We start from the raw sequence: 20,148 nt of genomic DNA on the forward strand, positions 1-20,148 counted from the left end.
CAAGAGCTGCCTGTTAAGCATACAGCTTGTGAGCCTGCATGTGTAGGAAGAACAAGGAGACCAAGGAAGTCAGACTTGATAAGGAATGGTTCTAAGCACCAATGCTTGGAGCTGAACGAATATACTGAACAGAGAGCCCTTCTAAAAGAATTCACATAATGGTAGACATTGGTCTGGTGGTTACAGCACTGCCTTCTCACTTGAGAAACTCAGGTTCATCCCTGTTCCACAAAGCTTGTGACAAAACAGGAGTCAGAGCTGCTTTAGTAACACCACAGAAAACATCCTTCTGCAACAGTGGCTGAACTGAAGTTCCTCTCCCAAAAAAATGTTCCTTTGTATCATTACAGAGGTGACTGTTCTGGACTATGTTATTTTGACAATTCTCAATATCATATCCACCCACAGTCTGTCTGATTATATCTGTAGTCACATTAATAATATCTATGTAAAATATGTAATACTAACATGGCCACAATTTTTGAACTTTCTACCTTATCTCAATGCTGTGTCTCAACCTGACTGCAAGCCAACTTGCTCACCAAGCAGGCAAATTCTGCAAAATAAGAAAAATGCAACTTGTCTTGACTGATCCTTCCAGGCTATACAGTCCACTGAAGCATAGTCCATGTGTCAGCATAACTAACAAAGTAGCCACACACTTCTGCTCCTCATGGGTAAGTAAAGAGTGTCAAGTCCCTGTGTGAGACAAAAGGACAAAAATCATGCTAAAACAACCAGAGTTCAAGATTTGGAGAGAGCAATGCCAATACTAAGCACTGTAAATCCCAGAGGCATCTTTAGCTATGGCAATATTCACATTCCTTAGAGCAGAAAAGCATGAGATGTAGGAAAATCTTTGCATATGATTCAGCAAAACAATGTCTCTTTCAGCTTCATGATAAGAAACAGATGAGAAACTGGCAGCAAACATCTGTGTGTAGACCACAGTGACAACTTGCAAAAAAACCTTAAAATTAATCAACAACTAGCATTAAAATAAGCTTTATTCTGCTCCTCAGTTAAGCCAGCTTTGTAGATGGGATGAATAATGGAAATGAGCTGTGGCTACTTCCTATTCCAGAGAAACAGATGTATCAGTGGCTGTTGTCATTTTCTTAACACAAAAACAACCAAAAAAAAAAAAAAAAAAAAAAAAAAAAACAAAACAAAACAAAACCCAAAACAACCAAAATCCATTTATACATTCTTTTTGCCAATTAAGGTCTCCCCACCCCCTGCAAAAACCATAAGAGTTGCTTAGTCATGACCATTTTTGCAAGTACAGGATTCCACAAGGTACATTAATACTGTTGAGGGAACCTCTCCATTTAAAAAAACATATGGGGGGAGGGGAAGGGGGGGAAATGATTTAAAAATAATTCTCTACTCATATATACTTGTCTAGCATAAGGGACTTTTCAGGTTAAAAAAGCATTTCTAAATTAGTAACAGCTGAAATAATATCCTCATAAAAAGAGAAAATTACCAATACCCGAGGCACATTAATAAAGGGAGGTTTGGAAAGCAGTCAGTCCCACATAATAAGATGTTAGAATGAGGAACTTAATCAGATGTCTTGCTTTCTACAGCAGCCAGGCTTTACAGACCACAATATAGAAAAAAAAAAAAAGAGTTGATGTGCTAAGCCACTCCAAAGTCTCCTACCTTGCTGTTAGCTCTGGGATCTCCTGAACTCTAAGCACTAGGTATTCCTCACCTTTAACCATGACCTGTTCTAAATGGTAAATGACTGCTTACAAAACCATCTTACCCCTACAGAGGCAGGTTTTAGTGTAGCAAGTTTCTGACCAGCTAACATCCCACAAAGAGCTGAGCAGCTTCCCCACAGAAATACATCTTTCTCCACATAAAAATACTCCTTTAATTTCAGTGTCTGCAGCACACAACACCCGTGACAGAAAGCCAGCACAACCAGAATTGAAGCCAGAACACCATGGTACTGTATTAACACCAAAAGCCAAAGCCTGAGGAGCTGCATAGGGAACACAGTCTCTGTTGTAGGTAGACAATGACTTTGGCAGTGTCAAAAAAAACAACATTCAAGGAGTAACTGATGTAGGAAGCAATTCTAACTCCTGCACTGCTGGGCAGCATTACTTTAGCACACTAACTCTGCCAAGAGCCCAGGCTGGGCCAGGCTACAGAAGGCTATTGCCAATTGCAGCTTCTTGTCTGGTTCTCTTCTACACCTAGACTGCTGCCCAATTGCTCATGGATACGCTCTTTAGAACTGCAGTTTATTTTTTTTCCTTTTCCAAAGCCAGCCAGGCTTTTCATAGTAGCATCTTGACAACACTTTGTGAGGGATGGCTCATTGCTCCTGGAATATTTGAAGGGCATGTTCCAAACTCCAGACGTTTTGCTAACCTGCAAATACAAAAGAGCAGTTAGTGCACTTCTTGCCTGGTCTTACCATCTTCAGAATAACTGGTCAGTTCCAGAGAACACCATTCAGCTTGAGAAATCTCTGGATAACAGAGTATCACTCTGAGCACTAAGTGAGCCTGCTACTTAACGAGGTTGAACTTCCACAGTAACACAGGGCTCTGTTTCCCTCTGAGTGGTGAGAAGCTATCTGCTACAGGTGTTGGAATGTCAGTTTAGCATGACAGTGGTAGATGTATAATCAGCTACACAAATATGTAAATATACAGCCCTTGAGGCTTTCTTGGAGGAGCCTTCATGAGGTTTCACCCCCAGATGGGATAACAAGTGCAATGTGGAGCAGTCCTTCCACACATCAACTTTGGGCACTGGGTAACAAGACAATTCCCAGCACAAGGGTCTAACTGAATAATTAAGTACAGAACAAACTGTACAACAAGCACTTCATTTATAGAGAAACTAAAGAATGTGCAGTACAGGATCACATGGTATAAGCAGACATGAAATTGCAATTTGTTATAACCTTGCTGATTTTAATTTGTTTAAAAAAGACAACCAGTTCAAGACAAATTTACAAGCCAAGTCAGGTAACTTCCTGTCAGCTGCTCCTTGGAAACACACCTTAGCAACCATAAAGCTTTCTGATTGAGTGAAAATAATTTGCCTTTTTTCCAGTTCTCCCATAAATGAGAATCTTAACTGTGATAAGACCCTACATGCCATAATGATACCAAGATATCATTTGTACAAGAACATAAAGCATAAAACAAATTGAGCCAATAAGCAAGAGCTCCTCTGTTGTATTTCATCCCCACTTAAAACACTGGGTTTATAATAAAATGTGTAGTATATTTGCTTTGAATTTGTGGTTTTCAAAACTTGATTCCAGGTAGTCTTCAAATTTCAGCAGCAACTGACCTGAAACATTTAAATCACAATCCAGAATACCTACATTTCCTATATTTTGAAAACAAATCTGCCTCTAGCTAAACAAAGATTTAATACTTAACAGAACAATACCTATAACTAAGTTCTAACACCAACAGTTAGTTCTAAGACACAACAGCAGAGAACAGCACTCACCCCGTATCACACAAAGGTTGATGAGGACTCAGGCGTGTTTCAAGGACATCTCTGTTCATGTACATGGACACTGTGGGTCTGCTTGGAGACTGGTCATACACAAAGTTTCGGCAAGACGCAAGTTTGGACTCCAAAGCCTAATGTGAACACAGATGAGAAGTGTCAGATGTCACCCTTCTCTTTCACAAGATGGCATTGTGGCACTCCAAAATTGCATTAAGAATGTTTGGAGGGTTTTTTTTTTCTTTTGGAATGAGTTGTCTAGTAGAGGAATCTGCTAGACCCTAGTGCCACATGAGTTCTGAATTTTTCAAGAGATGAAGCCAGTCACCTCTCTACAGCTGATTCTGTTGCAGTAGGGGAGGTTAAGGAGTTGATGCTGTTTGCCATCAGGAACACAAAATCTTCAGTTTCATCAAGAACAATCTTTAGCTTCCTCAGGGAGACTTACAGCTTTCTTACAGGCATCACTTTTTAGATTACTAGCTGTTCATTTGAGGTATCTGCTTCCTTAGACACATACCCAGTTCTACGTACTAGGTGGCAGACCTGAGGGAACTGAGCCACATAGACTCTATACCATGTGCTCCCATCCTAAATCACCTTTGTTGCTGGGCTACTCCTCAGCTGGATCAGTTCTGCAGCTCAGCCCATCAAAAAGTCATACAAAGTCCTTGTGCCAACATAGCACTGGGACATGAAGCATGACATTAGGCCTTACTCAAGACTACTGGACTCTTAAGGCAAACTTCACCAGAAGCACTCTGGACAGCAGGCAGCTTGCTTTCTTCTCTGCCTTTCATGGGAGCAGATCCTTTCCTGATTTCCTCATGTTGATTTATTCTTTCTGCACATAAACTTTCAGAAATTTGTAGAGCAAAATCTTTTCTCCATGTGGGTAACACCTTGGAAATGCACAGCAAGTTCCATCTTTATTTGGGTGTTGGTCAGAAACAGACAAAGTCTAGACCAAATTTCAAGGCCATGCTTAGCTAACCTGGGGACAGGATACCCTTTCCAGTCTCCCCTGAGCAGCAGCACATACAGTGCTGGCTGCAGCTTCAGACAGCTCTGTCTTTCCAAGAGCATTGGTTAGCAGATAATCACTCACCCCTACTTTTCGCAGCAAGTCTCCCACAATGTTAAGTGCAGATATTCTTGCAGCAGGTGTGAGAGGTGTTGCACCATAACTGTCCTCAAGACCTGAAGGGCAGATTAAAGAAGGATACATGACTCATGAAAAAACAAACACACACCAAAACCAGAAAGTCAGAAGACAGTCTAACACAGAGAGCAGAGGAAGCATCAATATCTTAAACTTTTTGCATCTCACCTCTGTATTTTTCATATCCATTAGGAATATAAAGCACTGAGATAGCTCAAGTTACACTGTCCTAAGAGAAAGTGTCTAGATATGCTGTGGCTTGGGTTTCTGCAGATCTGCTCTAACATCCTACTCTGCATCTCTGTTGCTGCTGTGGAACCAGAGCTAAGGTGACTTGTCAGTATCCTTCTGTTCCAGAGTAAAAAGAAAGTCTCTCTCAAAGAGCACCTCCTTTCACAGAGAAGGCAATTAAACTAACACAAGTGTGATATATTAAAGATGACACTTAAGTTTTTAAAATCCTTCTACCCACAATATCTCTGGGACAGTTGTGAACTAGTAGTGAAGTCCCAACAGCTCATCTTGCCCCCCACAATTATTATTACTTGACATTTCAAGTGAAATAGAAATTAACAGCATATGAATAAACCCCCCAAAATCACAGTCTATGAGTATTGAGACTATGGCGATTTGATTTATGTTTATTTAACTTAATGACTCAGCTCTGCTCCCTTCTCCTCATTCCTCCTTTAGCCAGAAACTATAGTAAAAACAAGAGCATTGAACAGCACTTCTGTGCTGATTCCCTGACAGTCACCTCTCCTAAAAGTCGCAGGGGTTGGTATGTGGATGTTGGGTGCCCTGTGCACAGAGGGAGTTGAAGGCACAGATAAGGATGCTTGGACTGCAGTGTCTGTTCTTTCCGTCTCCAGGGTAGTTCGCATTGGTGTTTTGGGTTTCTCCTGTTTCTGCTGCACTGCAAGCTCTTGTCGTAGATCTACAAAGGAAATAACATATAGCAAGGTTTTGGAGTATGTATTCACCAAGATGAAAACAGGTGAGAAAGTTTATTTTGCTCAAAGGATAGCTCTCCTTGTGGAGGTGGAGTAAAGTTACTTACCCTTGTAAAAAAATACTCCAGGCATATGTTCAAAATCTGGACAACAACTAAAGCCTTTTCTAGTACTGTGGCTAGATGTTTTTTCAGGTTTATTTCAGTTGTTATTATCTGGCTTCAGTTTTCATACCCTTTCACAAGGCTCCTTTTGGAAAGGAATTAATTCCCTGCCCCAAGTGTTACAGGCTGGTAAGCAGAGACACATCAAAGCTAAGGCAACTTGGCACACCTTGGCTACATTCCAGCTCCCTGACAGGTTGAGATCCTACCTATTGTACTCTTCTCTTTTCCACACTGGTTTCCACATGAAGAAAACCTGAGCTGAGGGCAGGTGGAAGCCACATCGTCATCTAGCCAAGGGATAGAGAACTTCTGTCCCACAGCCTGGCTGTAACTTATGGAAACCACTCAAAGACAGAATTGGAGCAGATCTGAAAACAGAAGGTGTTTTTCCATGGTCTCTTTTCTCACTCAGCTTTATTGACAGGTATCAAGAAGATAGCACATGAAGCTACTCAAAGGTAATCAGAAGTCAGTCACAGCCCTCCTGTTTTACTGCCCCATTAGTGTTTCATTGCCTTCAGTTTTTGCAGGCCAGGAAACAAGGTTAATGACTATTAAAGCTGATTTTCATGGGTTACAGAAAACCAGACCAGCACATGAAGCAGCTGGACTGGCTCTTCTTCGCCCCCTAGGGCCCTGAAGCATCACCACAGATTAGGAGAAGGCTGTAACTGACTTCTATTTCTGTGAGCTGCTCTGAAACAAGGTCAGAAGTTCAAGGAGGGGAACAGCCTTGAAATGTCCTCACTTGCTTCCACATTTCAGATAGATTTAAAGGATGTAAACTAAAAGGCCAAGCTCTAAGATATATGGAGAGGACTGAATAGCTACAAGTCAGGAGGAGAGAAAGGGAAAGACAAGCAATTTCTGTCTAACCTCTAGCTTCATCTTTCAGGCGCTGCACAGACTCCAGAAGGTTTTCCTTCTCATCCAGTTCACTCTCCAGAAAAGCATTTCTTTCAATAGCCTGGTTTAAACGCTGTTCAAAATCCTCCAGAGACATTATAGTGGCTCTGTAAAAGAGTGCACAAGATGTCGTAACAGATCCTTCAAGCACAGAGAGGAACTCCCTCTCTCACATGAAAGGAAGAATGTTGTTTTTGTTTGGATTGCTTTGTTCTACTATTATTATTTTAGCTTATAAAATATGAAAGAGTGCAGTGGGGGGAGTGGGAGGGAAAAAATCTGCCAAAACCTCTTCACAGCAGTCTTTACCTAAGTGATCAGTTCAGAATGTGAATGAGAAGAGCATCACAAACAGCTCACTGACACCATGCTCACAGGACAGAAGTAGAAAAAGAAAAGATGGGTCACCTTTTTGCTCTTTCCAAGTCATCATTTGCTTGCTCGAGTTCTCGAATGTATTTCTGAAGTTGATCTTTAATAGCTTTTGTCTGTGCCAAGTCATCTTCCAGGGCAGAGATTTGCCTGTATCCTTCTGAATGCTGCATTTCTAGCTTTTCCTAATCAAAGGCAAATAAAACAGCATATCAGAGGCTCAGGAATGCATGTTCTCTTTCTGTGGCATTGTCTGAGCCCCTTTAGAGGCAGATGCTGTGACATTTTCTGAGAAACATCACCTTACATATGGTAAAATGCCAACAAAGCCAATTGCTCACATACTTCTGGGCTGCCAGCAGACAAGAGCTCTTCCTGTCACTCCTTATCAAACAATGGTGCCGGGGAGCAATTTTCAACCTCCACAGCACAAGGCTGTTCCTTGCTCTCCCAGACAGCAAGACTCAGCAAAATTTCTCAGTCTTAGCAACCCACAAAGTGGAATGCAAGAAAAACCACTTATTTTTAACTCTAATAAAAAGTCAAGTAATACTTAGATAGATTTTGTCTTTTTTTTTATGCTCCTAACTCTGACACTATTACACACTGCTGTGGAACCACCAGGATTCTCTGCTGCCCCTGTGGTTTTATTAGCTTAAAGCAGGTTCAGAGTCCTAGGTCACAAGACATTTCAGGTGCAGCTACACAACATGCTTTGGATGTGAACCTAAAACAAACTCTTCAGAGAATGTCCCTTTATAGCATGTACACAAAGGTACATCTAGGACAGGCACAGGCAGGGAGGAAGGCTTAGCTTCTCCATCAAATATAAATCTTTCTCCTGCTACTGTGGCTGTATGTGGAGTTAGCTCCACATCACGTGACATGGAAAGCTTCACAGCACACTGACTACTGCAACACTTGACACTCCACCACCTCACTATCAGATCACTTCAACATGCCAGAAATTTTTTTTAAACTCCAAGATTGCTGTATAAGAAGCATTCCTGGCTGGAGAAAACACTTCAGAGTTTAAGTACAACACACTTAAGTCACTGAATACAAATACATGCATTAGAATTTGAAAACTACAGCATGCAGTCTAGCATGACTTATAAATTTGGAGACAGCTATTTTAGCACATGAAATGCAGACAAGGATGAGGAAGAGAGATACCCATTCTGAATTAATGAATTCTTATTTGATTACAGTGTGGCGACTCTGCTTGAATTCCAGATCTCTGAAGCATAGAAGAGTCTCCAGGCACCAAGAGGTAGATTACTTGCAACTAGCTTTTCAGGACTCTCTAAACACAAACCCTCCAAAGTATTAGTTCCATTTATTTTTAGGTAGTGTGAACTCTGCTTTCTGTATGGGGAGCAAGCACACATACTAGGCTGGGAAGCTCAAAGCCACAAGCTGTGTGGGCCTGGCAAGGTTCACTAGAGTTGACCTAAATGCAGACACCAACCTTTGATGGGCTCAGTTAACAGTGCTGCTCAATAGCTTCACAAGTTTAATGCTTTGCTCTTGAATTGATTCAGATAAAAGACCAGAACTACAAGGTTTGAGTCTTTCTTTTTAGCCAATTGTAATAAACTATCAGCTGATCTGGCCATCAATGGACTCTCTGTTTCTTCACTGCAAGCTGTTACTGCAGTTTTCAGGCTACATGAATAGCCAATTGTTAAAAGGTTTGTTTCAAGCACAATATGTTTTGATAAAGTTATCTACTGTGAAGAATAGTTTGAGATTACCTAAAATATGTTTACCCTCCACTTTGAGGTTCTACATCTACTATTTTCATTCTTAACTGCTTTGGCTGGTTCATTGACTCCTCCTCTTACGCTAGCTCCTCTAGAGAAAATAGTCCACACCACCCTCAATTAAATCAACTGTAGTTCATTATTTTTGTCAGACTTGTACCCTTCTCCCCAAAACAATCAGCTTCCATGGGTTTACGTGGCTGCATGGAACAATGTAGATCGATACTCCATAGGACACACAACATTTAATACTGCTAAGGTGCTATTAATGAACAAAGATCAGTGCAACCTAACAATTACAATGAAACAAGCCTTTGAGTTTTTGCTATCAAAAAGCCAAGCAGGGGAGGAAATCATTACGTTGCAGCTAAAAGACAGCCTGGAAGAGTATTTCCTTAACACAGTAATCTGGACAACACCTTAGACAAAAAGTGTTGCAAACCTGGATTACTCTGGTGATTAATCACTTTAGAAATACCTTCACTCCCATTAGCTCATTATTTCGTCCAACTGAGTAGAAGTGTAATTAAGTTAATCTCTGCTTCCACAGATACTGATTTAGCCCTACAAAACAGAGTGTAGTGTTTCTTGGGTGACTACACCTCACCTTAAGTAAAAGGCCAACAAGACCAAACTTTGAAAAGGCACATCAATTTCAGTTAAAATTTTTTCTTCAATTTTAAGAAAATGTATTATTATTTCCTAAACCTGTCAGGCAGCACAGGGGACTAGGAGCATCTTTAATGAGACTGAAATGAGGTAGACTCATCATACTCTAGAGAGCTTCATTATTTCTTAAGTCACTCTGGGAAGTAGTTCCATTGCAATAAGTTGATAGAAGTTAATGCTTTTCAGCTGGTACTTAGTTTCACAGAAGGCTAACCAAGTGTAAAGAGAACAAATTATTTTTCCCCAGGTACAGACAGATTCAGCAATGGAACCAGGACTGAAACTATTTTACGCCTCTCAACTCTATGTGTTATCCACCATCTGCTGCTTCCCAGCTTATCTGGAATACCAGAAAAGAATACACAACTCTGCAAAAAGGGTTTAAAGCTACCGAGTTTTCTTATGTAATGCAAGAACACAGCTGGAATGTTTGTATGTTGATTGTTTGGCAACATTATCTGTGTCTGCATAACCCAGACAGGAAAAAAAGCTGTGAACTAAAGCACCAAGTAGATGGAAAAAGGAACAGAACAGCAGCTTTATTATATTCATGTTTACTGCCACCTGAAAATAGGGGTTCAGGAACATTACCAAGGTACCCAGCACCCTCAAAGCAGACAGACTGGCATTTCTTAGTTTTTCCAGGTTTTAATTTTGCAGTTTTCTGTTCAATGTCTTTGTAATGCTGAAGGTCCCTGTCCACAAGCAAGCTGAATCCGCACGTCTGTCTTGTTCATCTTTGCCCTAAGGACACACAGATACTGCATGCATCATCCACTCCTACCTTAACTGACTCCAGTTCCATTCGCAGACGATTATTTTCTGACAGCAGATCTCTGTTTCTGGACTCTGTTTGCTGCAGCTGAGTCTCCAGTTCAGCTTCATACTCTCGACTCCCTTCCTGGAATTCACGCAATTCCTCCTGCGTATTCTCAGCACTAGAGAGCAATTCCAGCAACAGAACTCATTATAATGAACAAAAAAAATCTCTTGCAAATTCAAGGTAAAAAAAATACTGCCCTTTAACACAGAAGGGTCTGTTCCCTTCTCCAACATACATATTCAACAGGAATATGCAAATGTTTCCCTATCAAGCATGGGAAGCTACTCCACACCAAATGGACAAACAAACAAAAAAGCCCAAATAAACAGAAAAATCACTATAGGTGTTGAGGACAGAGAGCCTCTTGAGCTTATACACTGTCCACTGCCATATGCATATTTAAACTGTTATTCAATATAATTATTTATTTGGGAATATGATCAAAGCTGTTTTTTATTAGCAATAAAAAGCGAGAAAAAGAGAAAGATGGAAAGATGTTCTTATATTCTCATACAATTCTATTGAAATAATCCTCCAGCAAGCTAAACAAACAGCACTGAAAGGTCTAAGAAAGGACCCACCAATACCAGCATCTAAACAGCTGGGATTTTTTTTGACCCTTCATTTTATTTGGAGCAACATACTGAGTTCAAGGGCAGAGCAAAGTGCGTCCGTTCTCAGCCAGGAATCCTCCTCCACTACATGTTATCAAACTACTCTTGATCCACACAAATATAGTGGATAGCAGCATCTCTCTTCCTGCAATGGTCCAGATAAGGTTTTGCAGCGAGTTCTGTTTACTCGGGCTGCCCACAGGCTGCAGTCAGAGGCACAAGTTCAACACATACAGTCCTCCACAAAGCAGAGCAGGGACCAAAACCAGCAGCGCTGTGGCAGCAGAGACCCACTGCTCAAAAAAACCATAAAGGACTCTGGGCCCCTCCTGTTTCTGCAGAAGCATTGCTACTGCTGCCACTCAAAACAGCTGAGCCACCTTGAGTTTACTCACCACGTGGGGTTACTCATGTCTCTGCATGAGGTGTTACACACCCTAGTGAAAGACTCAGAGCAATGAAGGCATTGCCTTACCACTGCTTGTACTTCATCGCCAGCTCTTTCCAGTATCTGGTTTCCTCTTCCACCGAGCTGAAAGTATGCCCTTCCAGGTCTTCCATGATGAGTCCTCAAAGCTTAAAATTCCTGTTTCATTTTTTTTACCCCTGGAAAATGAAAAGGTCAAGCATAAGAGCTAAGGCAATGAGCTACCTCAGTACTTTTTGCTGCACAGCTGTGCACTCCTCCTCCCAGGAAGTCACTGCACACCTGGAGACCAACTAAAGATCAGCCTTTATAGGGATCTGCCAGATATACAAGAAATGTGAAAGAATATCTTCTGAGTAACCGGGTCCCTTTCCCCAGTTCTCCCAAGCCTGTTGCATGCTTACACAGCACCCTCAGCAGTGACCACCTTCCCCACCCTTAGACTACACAGCACAGAGCACCAAACCCCAAGCTTTAGCTGCAGCTGTGCCAGTGCACGCAGAACACAAGTGGAAAACGTCAGGCACAACTTTAGCTCCCAAGACAGTACAATTAAGGTCAACTTCAACAACCCTAAACACTTACCATTAAATTGAAGATGAACTTCAAAGAGACACAGGTAAGGAATTCTAGATACCAATTTCCTGTGCTAATATTTCAAGGAACACCTTATGGACATACGTGCTGGACACATGAAAAATGTCTCCCTAGGACAACACAGACAAAGCTAACTGACTTCAGATCTGAAATCCTTGCATAGCTGAGATGCAAAGTATATCTGGATAACTCAGAGAGCCATGGGAGAACTGAACTCCAGAACTTCCCATAGACGTGAGGATAAAAGCACCAGAGAGGTTTTAGTGGGATACCACCTGGCTGGACTAGGTATGCAGATAGATTGCATCAACTCAGTGAGGAATCCAGATCATCTAGCTGTCGCTGTGCCAGCATAAACCCAGTCACAGGATATAGTCCCAAATGGGAATGACACATGAAAGAGCCACAGGGGAATCAAGAACCCTAAGTTGGTTACTCTTGCTGGAAGACTTAAGTACCTAGACACCACAATTAAATAAATGCCCTCTGATGTGCATGATACACTCCAGTAAACAGGTCAAATATCATTTTATATGAGTTAGCCTTGACAATGGAGAAACATCAAACCTAATGCTCTGGATAACTTGCCCATGCTCAGCTCTGGGTGAGGCAAAGATTTCACATAGACTTTATGAATCTAATAGAAACCCAAACAGATCAAGGACAGTAAATAAAGGTGGAGTTGAACAACTCACAACAATGGCGCTTGTCAGAAAACTGCATTACTGAAGTTTAATGACTGAGAAAATGCAGTTCTATTAAGTTTCAGTTCCAAATCTACTGAGCAAAACATTTCCTAGAGGTAATCCTGATGGAATAAAAAGGAAAAAAAAGCCCTCAAAGACCATGCAGATATCAGTCCTGACTGCTCGTATTCTTATTTATGATACTCAGGAAAAAGTGCACCCACTGCACATCTATTGAACTCAATGGAAAAGCTATTCATAACCTGTGTTGAAACCTTCCTCTCCAGAAAATCATCGGGTTAAAACGGAATTAACAGCCACCTATCTAGTAACTCTAAGACAAACACAAATAGTTCTTACCTCTACTACTCAGTCAACAAGTACTCAAAGTAGTCTGGTGATCTAAAGCCCAATTTTTACCCATCCAAGTAGTGCTATAAAGTCCTATTCACAGCCAAGGGGATTTTCAGGACATAAGTGGGAAGAGTAAGCAGCTCTCACAGCCAAGTGAGCTATGCCCACATACCTCAATGCACAGTATCAGCTACACACTCGCAGAAATCACACAACTATTTAGAAGGCGAGCTGGTAGCTGAGGGGAAAAGTTCCTAAGCCTCAGTTTTTATAATTCTGTTTCTTGACACAAAGTATGCACTGGGGAAAAAAAAAGAGGAAAAGGAATGTAAGAAGGAGTGAAATACCCTTAGCCCATTAAAAAGAAAATCACAACTACGCATAATTAACATTCTTGACCTATGATGGTTTACAACACATCTACTCTATTATTTTTTAAGCAACCTGAAAATGCCTTTGATGTTAATGAGCATGTCCATCTGCTCAAGGCACTGTGTGTACACAGACCAATCCTTGCAGCACTCGTGAAGAAAACAAAATTCTATTTTACAGATGAGGGACAGGGAGGGAGGGTCAGACACAAAGCAGTGATGCAGGTGCAATGAGAAACCAAGAAGGACCAGCATCCATTACTGTGGTCAAATTGAACCAAAATGTCTTTCCAATTGTTACTTGTTACCACTCAGACAACAAGAAGTTTCTGTATTTCTTCAAGAATAGAGATTGCACCCAGGGTATGCCTGGTTTTGCTACAGAAATTAAAATATATTCCAGAAGTCTCCAAAGAGGAATTGTGACACAAGTGCTATAATAAATCCTGTAACTATGTTCTGACAGTCAATAGAAAATTAGTAAGATAAAGGTGGACTACAAGACATCTTGCTTCTGAAAACTTTCAAACAACCCTTTGGAAGCAAAAGGCAGCTCTCATTGGCCTCAAGAGATTGAATATGCTCATATCTGGCTCTCAATTGTGTTTTTACACTGCATTTTGGAAGGACTACAAGAATGTACTAATTTGTATTTTTTAAGGTCATATGGCCACATACAAAATAAATTTCCCTAACCAAGCCATGAGATTTATAAGAGTTCCACAGAACCTTGGTAACTTTCACAGAAGCATAAAGACAGTCCCCAAAGTATGTCTTTGTAAACACGAGATTACGGACCCACTAAGGATGCTGTCCGTTAAGAGAACACTCACTTTCATGGTTACCATCACTAATAGTGCTTATAATTTAAAATTAATGGTTAAACTGCAAATACATGGAAGGACTGTGGACCTATACTTATTCCACAGAGATGACACAACATGGCAGAGATTGTTTCACTACTTTCCCAAGCCACAGGCACGTTTTCTGTCCACAACACAAGAGGAAGACCTGTACACCTACACTACATTTTTAGCTCCCAGAGATTTTCAAACTAACCAAAGATGCAAGATAGAAACTTAAAAGTAAAAATTCCAAGTTTTAGACAAAAGTATTAAAGCTGTTTTGTTTTTTTTTCTGAAATTTGTTTTTTAAAAAACCAAAAAGTATTCAAACCTTTCTAAACCACCTGTACAAAGGATAGGGCTTTGACTTTTTGTTTTTCCCTGCCTTTATTTGTAGCAGCTTGGAGACAGTATGCAAAATGCCCGGAAAGTAATTAAACCAGTTAGGAATTCCTTATTACCTAGGATCACTACAAAAGGGGAGGGCAAGGAGGGGGTGGTAAAGGAGGTTTTAGCAAAGTTTTGTCACACACTGGCAAATGTGGAAAAAACAAGGAATGAAAGTCACAGTCTATAGCAAGCACACACTGGCTGCACTCGATTTGTTTTCACACTCCTGAAGCCAGAAGAGACATCTGGCCAGACTTCCTGCATGCAAGCAGCACTAGTGCTGGTCACAGGCATTACTAAACCTCTACATCATACAGGAAGTGGAAGCATTCATGGGTGGAGAATGGACTTCTGCAAGGAGAAAAATACCTCAGCATAAATGTCGCAGGAAACAATTTCATACACGTAAAAGCAGAATCGCAAAATTCTTAACAAAAAAAAACAAGAAGAGCCACACCCAAAATGACTGAAGGAACTTCAATCAGAGAATCAGAGTCGAAGTTCCCCAAATTAACAAGGGCCTCAATTTAGATTCACTCAACTTAGTTTCATTCCTAGAAGAAAGGACTCAAACTTGCATACCTTTTTTTTTTTTTTAAACAAAATAACATTTTAGCTTGATGAACAATGTTGCACTGTCTTTGTAGCAATGCCTGATGGTCTCAGTCAGAGAAATCCATAGCATAATGAAAAGTAAACCAGTATTACTGAATTATCCACGGCAGAGATGATGAAGCTCTTATTAGACATCTGTTCTTAACTGTAAGCCAAAACAAAACCCTTCTTTGCTCCTGAAAAGTAGCTTTCCCCTCCTATGAAAATTATTCTCTTAAAATCGTGCCTTTTCAAGAGTCTCCCTATAACATAAAGGCCTATTTTCTTTTGTTTAAGCGCTACAAAAGGAAATCACCACAAAAGAAAAAGACAAGAGGTCACCAGAGTGCCAGGATTACTACAGAATCCCACAGCCAGCAATGAAAAGTCACAGTCTCCTCAGAGCCTTGTCTACCAAAAGGCTTAAAACAGCAAAGCCCTCAACTTTTCTGGTACCAGTCCAGCTCAAACACTTCCGAGTTTCCAGTGACTCCCTAAGGAAACTCGGCAAAGTTTTCTCTCCTGAAATGCCTGACCTTGATGCTTCCAGCTGCAAGCCAAGAGGGCAGCGAGGCAGCGCTCGGAGGCTTCCCATTCCCATTCCCATTCCCATTCCCATTCGGAGCACGAAGCCAGGAGAGAACTAAGCCAGCGAGCACAGTTCCCACGCCCCCCTCCCCACCAGCAACCGCGAGAGGAATTCCGAAAGCACAAGGACATTCCGGTTCGCAAGGAAGGATGCGGGAAGTTAAGAGGGGAGTGCAGACAGGCAGGGTCCCAGCTCCACCTCCCTTTGCCTTCCCGACCCTGCCCTAGTTACCACCGCAGGACGAGAAGCACCAGAAGGGGCTGCGCCGCACCAAAACCCTCCTCCTCCTTCTCCTCCTCCCTACCCAGCAAAGGTGCTCCCAGGAGAGAAAGCCCCGGAGAGAAAGCCCCGGAGAGAAAGCCCCGGGGCACTGCCCGCCCCGCTCCCTCACCGCCGCCTCAGGACCGCGCCGCTCCGCGCCGGCAGCCGCCGCTCGACACAGCCCCGCCCACCCGCCCGCCCCATTGGCTGCTGGTCACGTGCCTCCAGGCCCTCCGCCAATCGGCGCCTGCTGGGAGGTTTGGAAACTTCGGCTACTTTCAAACGGCGCCGGGGGCGGCGGGGCCCGTCCCGCCTGCTCCCGCCCCGCCGGTACCGGCCTCGGCCCGTCCCGCCTGCTCCCGCCCCGCAGCCCCAGCCCCAGCCCCTCTCAGCAAGGACCGGCCACCCCTCCTCAGCTGTGCGCTCTCTCCGTGCCCGCGCTCAGCCCCGGCACGCGTCAATCACGCTAAACGCTCTCATCGGTGTTCCGTGAGGCGCAGCGGGCACCGGGGCCTGCATCTTCTCAGATGTTAACGGTATAAATCAGCGTTTGCCGCCGTGCCGTGATTTTAAATACACGCTTTTCCCTCGAAATGTTCTAAAAGAGGAAAAGCCATGCATCGAGTATTTTTTTTATTCCAAGGGCTTCTTCTGAAAGAGCGAGCAGTGACCATAACAGTTCACTGTCAGTGCAACATTTTTACACAAAAGTCCGCTTTTCACAAGCTTCTGTGTCCCTGAAGCCTGCGTTGCAAGGACAAAGCTGCCTGTGAAATACTAGACAGACACATCTACATCTCAGCATGATGTCACCACCCCAGAAAACAAGCCACAAGGGGAATGAGCTCCGGACAAAGGGACGGAGCTGCAGCTCCAGGCAGCTAAGGAATGGCACTTGACGGCCATCCCGGGCAGGATCAGCCTGAAGCGCCCCGAGGCAGGCAGAGGCTTTCTCAGCTGCCGTAGGTGTGTTCCTACCCACCTGTGCACACAAACACTCGGTCATTAGGTGTGTCTGGCAGTTGTTTCCTGAGTCAAAACAATAGCACAAGTTGCCCCATCCGTGTGGATGTGCTCCCTCCCACAAACACACGTGTCACGGAGTATCACTTCACACCCGTGCAGCACGTTTCACAAACTGCTGGATGACAGGTGCCCACAAGCAGGGGCCCTGAGCCCAGTTTCATTTGCTGCTGTGTTGCAATACCAGGCCTGGAGCAGGGTCTGATCCTGAAAAACTGAGCTGTCTAAACTGGGAATGTGCTTCTCCCAACGACTTAGCAGAAGGTGGCTCAGACTGTAACAAAGGATGGACACTTCTCTACAAGAATATTCCACTAAGAGAAATGTATCCATAGGTCAGATAATTTTAAACTAAAAGAGTGAACAGAGCAATTACACTTTCAGGTCAGGTATCCAGCAAAATTACTATAGTTTGAAGTCAGATGTTCAGCAGAAGTAAATGTGAACAAACTATTACGTAACTATTAATAGAAAACTAAATTAGGTAGTTAAAAAATTGGGTTACTAGCAATTTGCAGTTCTATCATTACTCAAGAATGTTTTTAGTATCTGATAGGCTACAGAAAATAAACCACATCCTATCGTAATACATCCCCAGTAATTAAAAAAAATTATACATTGTTTGTACCTTTGGGACACAGGACACCCTGCTTCAACTCTGAACAAACCTCTGAGGACAGTGCGGGTACAAAGATGATAGCTCATCTTGAAATACTTGTCAAACTTTACAAAAATTCTCAGATTTCAGAGGGAGCTGTTTAGCCTCTCATCCAATTCCAAAACAGTGTAACAGCATCCTAAGAAATGCCAGAGGCTTAGAGGCACTACTGTACACAAGCCATAAATATTAAAAAAGGTTATTAAAATTAGTACCACTGCCTTGTTTGCAAGACGAATGAGAACATTTGCCCATTTTAAAATTAGCAGAGGAGAAGATGAAATGAATGTATGCTCTGCTTTTATTTTTAGTTTGGCCATTAATAAATGGCAGGTTTTTGTGGGGGAAGGATTCACGTGCTAGTTATTTTAATGTGAATGCCACACTGACTCTTCCTTGAAAGCTTAAGTGGGCACAAATGTAGACACTGTAAGTTCTGGTAAGGTTGCAACACCTTATCTTCTGGCAATAAGCTTTTCATAGGATAAAAGATTCGCTTTGCTGCAGGAATGAAACAACTCACCATGGAATCAAGTGCTGCACAGATGGAACAAGAACTGCTCATCAATTGTCAGTGCAAACTACGGAACTTTTTTTTTTTAATGGATTACTGACACCCATAACAAGATGTGACAAACATATGTATTAGAATATCATATGCAAATATAGCTGTCACTGAAGAGCAAATATTAAGCACCAGTGAAGCCTATTTCTGTCTCTTTAAAGATGTTATATAATTATCTGCAGTCTGTATAAGTAAAATTGGATTTGCATGTGCTTAAGCAAGAAACAGATTCTCACTACTTTAAAACCCTTTTGGTATCTTGAACTGGCATTTTTTTGATGAAACAGTCAAATGCTCATTAATAGCTCTGGCTTGTTAAACAAAGCAAAACCTAACACCTCTCAAGGCCTTGATACACAGCCAGACTGTACCCTGAGTGACGGTGGCAGCAAGGGCAAGATTGGATGTAGATATGGGCATTGTCACTGAGAAGGCTCTTAACCTTGCTGGTGGCTGCAACCCATTTGGCAAAGGTGAACATCAAATGACAGCTTATCCTCTAATACCATGAAGTCCCTCATGATCAAAAGATACCCTCACCCTGTTCTGTCACTAATGAGGAATTCCATGAAAGACTCATCTACCTGCATGCCAAGGATCAAGCCCAGCTTGGATGATATGGATTTGCTGCACGATCTTGGCCCTGACTTCTGAGGGAACTGTTGAATTGTGAGACAGAGCTGTCTGCAGAAAGACAAGAAAAGTAAAATTACAAATTGAGGTATCTTCTTGAGAGAAGAACTATCAGTGGCAAAAGGATTCAAGACAAAAAGTATCAATGTGGAAAGTTATAAAAAGTTATAATATCCTAAAGTGAACAAAACCCACTAATCTTCAGGGAGTTGCAGGTGTTACATCAACAGACCCAGTAAATGACAAATTACTACAACTGAGGTAGCAGTGGAGGCCCACCCTTTTCTTGATGCTTGTTTGATCAGCAGACTTCAGGTGCTCTATCAGGGGATGGGGAGCACACTAATACCTAATCCAGTGGCATGCTAGAAGCTTGTTCTTGTTGGCCAGGAACTGCTTTGTATTTTTAAGCTGAATGTATCTTGCTTGGGGAATTTCTTTATACAGCTGATGCTGCCCAAAGTGATAAGGACAGTATGAATAGGCCAGACACTTCTGTCAAAATAAGCAAAGATACGATTTCTGAACAGTACTAACATCTGTTTTCTTCGGGTTCAGGGCTCTATACTGCTTTCAAGGAAACGGGCTCTCAAAATCAGTTAAAACTGTCCGTCCCTGGCAACTGACCAAGATTTTTTGTGTCTATGTGGAAAAAAGTTCAATGAAAAATCTTAAATTCCGTGGAAGGCGTCAAAACTTATTACCCAACTGAGCTGAGTTCAACGCTGTGGCAATTTCCTCCCCTCCTGCCGCACGCCTGAGCAGCGGGCACAGCCCTCAGGCACCTGCTGGGGGGCCCGGCCGTTCCACGGCACTTCCAGGAGATCCTGCGGGAACCGACTCTTCCCGCTCCCGCCGGCCCTGCAGGCCAGGGCTCAGGTGTGCCTAGACCGAGGCGCCCCACCCGGCTCGCAGGTGGGAGGCCCGGTGTAAGGATGAACAGGGGCGCTCCTCAGCGTTCCCGCCGGCGGGAGGCCCGGGTCTCTGGGAGCAGGACTTCTCTCACCCCTCAGGGCGGACCCAGGCTCCCTCCAGCTGGGCGCAGGCAGCCCCTCAGGCCCAGCTCGGGCGGCCGCCCGGCCCGGCCCCGCCCCGGCCCGGCCCTCACGCCGGGGGTCGCCGGGAGCCCCGGGCCGGGTTTAAAACCTGCCGCCCCCCGGGCCGGCCCGGCTGCGCGCCGGGAGGAGGAGGGAGGGGACGGAGCGGCGCGTTACGACAGCCGCCTTTG

At 43.0% G+C, this 20,148-nt stretch overlaps 1 protein-coding gene across 4 annotated transcripts; it reads right to left on the reverse strand.

Moving 5' to 3' along the window:
• Positions 1 to 1,180: 1,180 nt before the first annotated feature.
• NDE1 (nudE neurodevelopment protein 1) lies at positions 1,181 to 20,085 on the reverse strand. Of its 4 annotated transcripts, XM_051632608.1 has the most exons (10): positions 19,625 to 20,085; positions 18,872 to 18,971; positions 11,403 to 11,533; positions 10,275 to 10,428; positions 7,092 to 7,240; positions 6,654 to 6,790; positions 5,415 to 5,594; positions 4,604 to 4,695; positions 3,493 to 3,629; positions 1,181 to 2,391 (listed from the first exon to the last, which is right to left on the reverse strand). In XM_051632608.1, the coding sequence occupies exons 3-10, from the start codon at positions 11,486 to 11,488 to the stop codon at positions 2,298 to 2,300; spliced, it is 1,029 nt and encodes a 342-aa protein (XP_051488568.1). In that variant the 5' UTR covers positions 11,489 to 11,533; positions 18,872 to 18,971; positions 19,625 to 20,085; the 3' UTR covers positions 1,181 to 2,297. The 4 variants fall into 4 exon arrangements, with proteins under 4 accessions (XP_051488568.1, XP_051488569.1, XP_051488571.1 ...); XM_051632609.1 differs by lacking the exon at positions 18,872 to 18,971; XM_051632611.1 differs by lacking the exons at positions 18,872 to 18,971; positions 19,625 to 20,085 and adding an exon at positions 16,172 to 16,192.
• Between the last annotated feature and the right edge of the window lie 63 nt (positions 20,086 to 20,148).

The sequence above is a fragment of the Apus apus genome, chromosome 14 (genome assembly GCF_020740795.1).
Source record: "Apus apus isolate bApuApu2 chromosome 14, bApuApu2.pri.cur, whole genome shotgun sequence".
Classification (NCBI taxonomy): Eukaryota; Metazoa; Chordata; class Aves; order Apodiformes; family Apodidae; genus Apus; species Apus apus.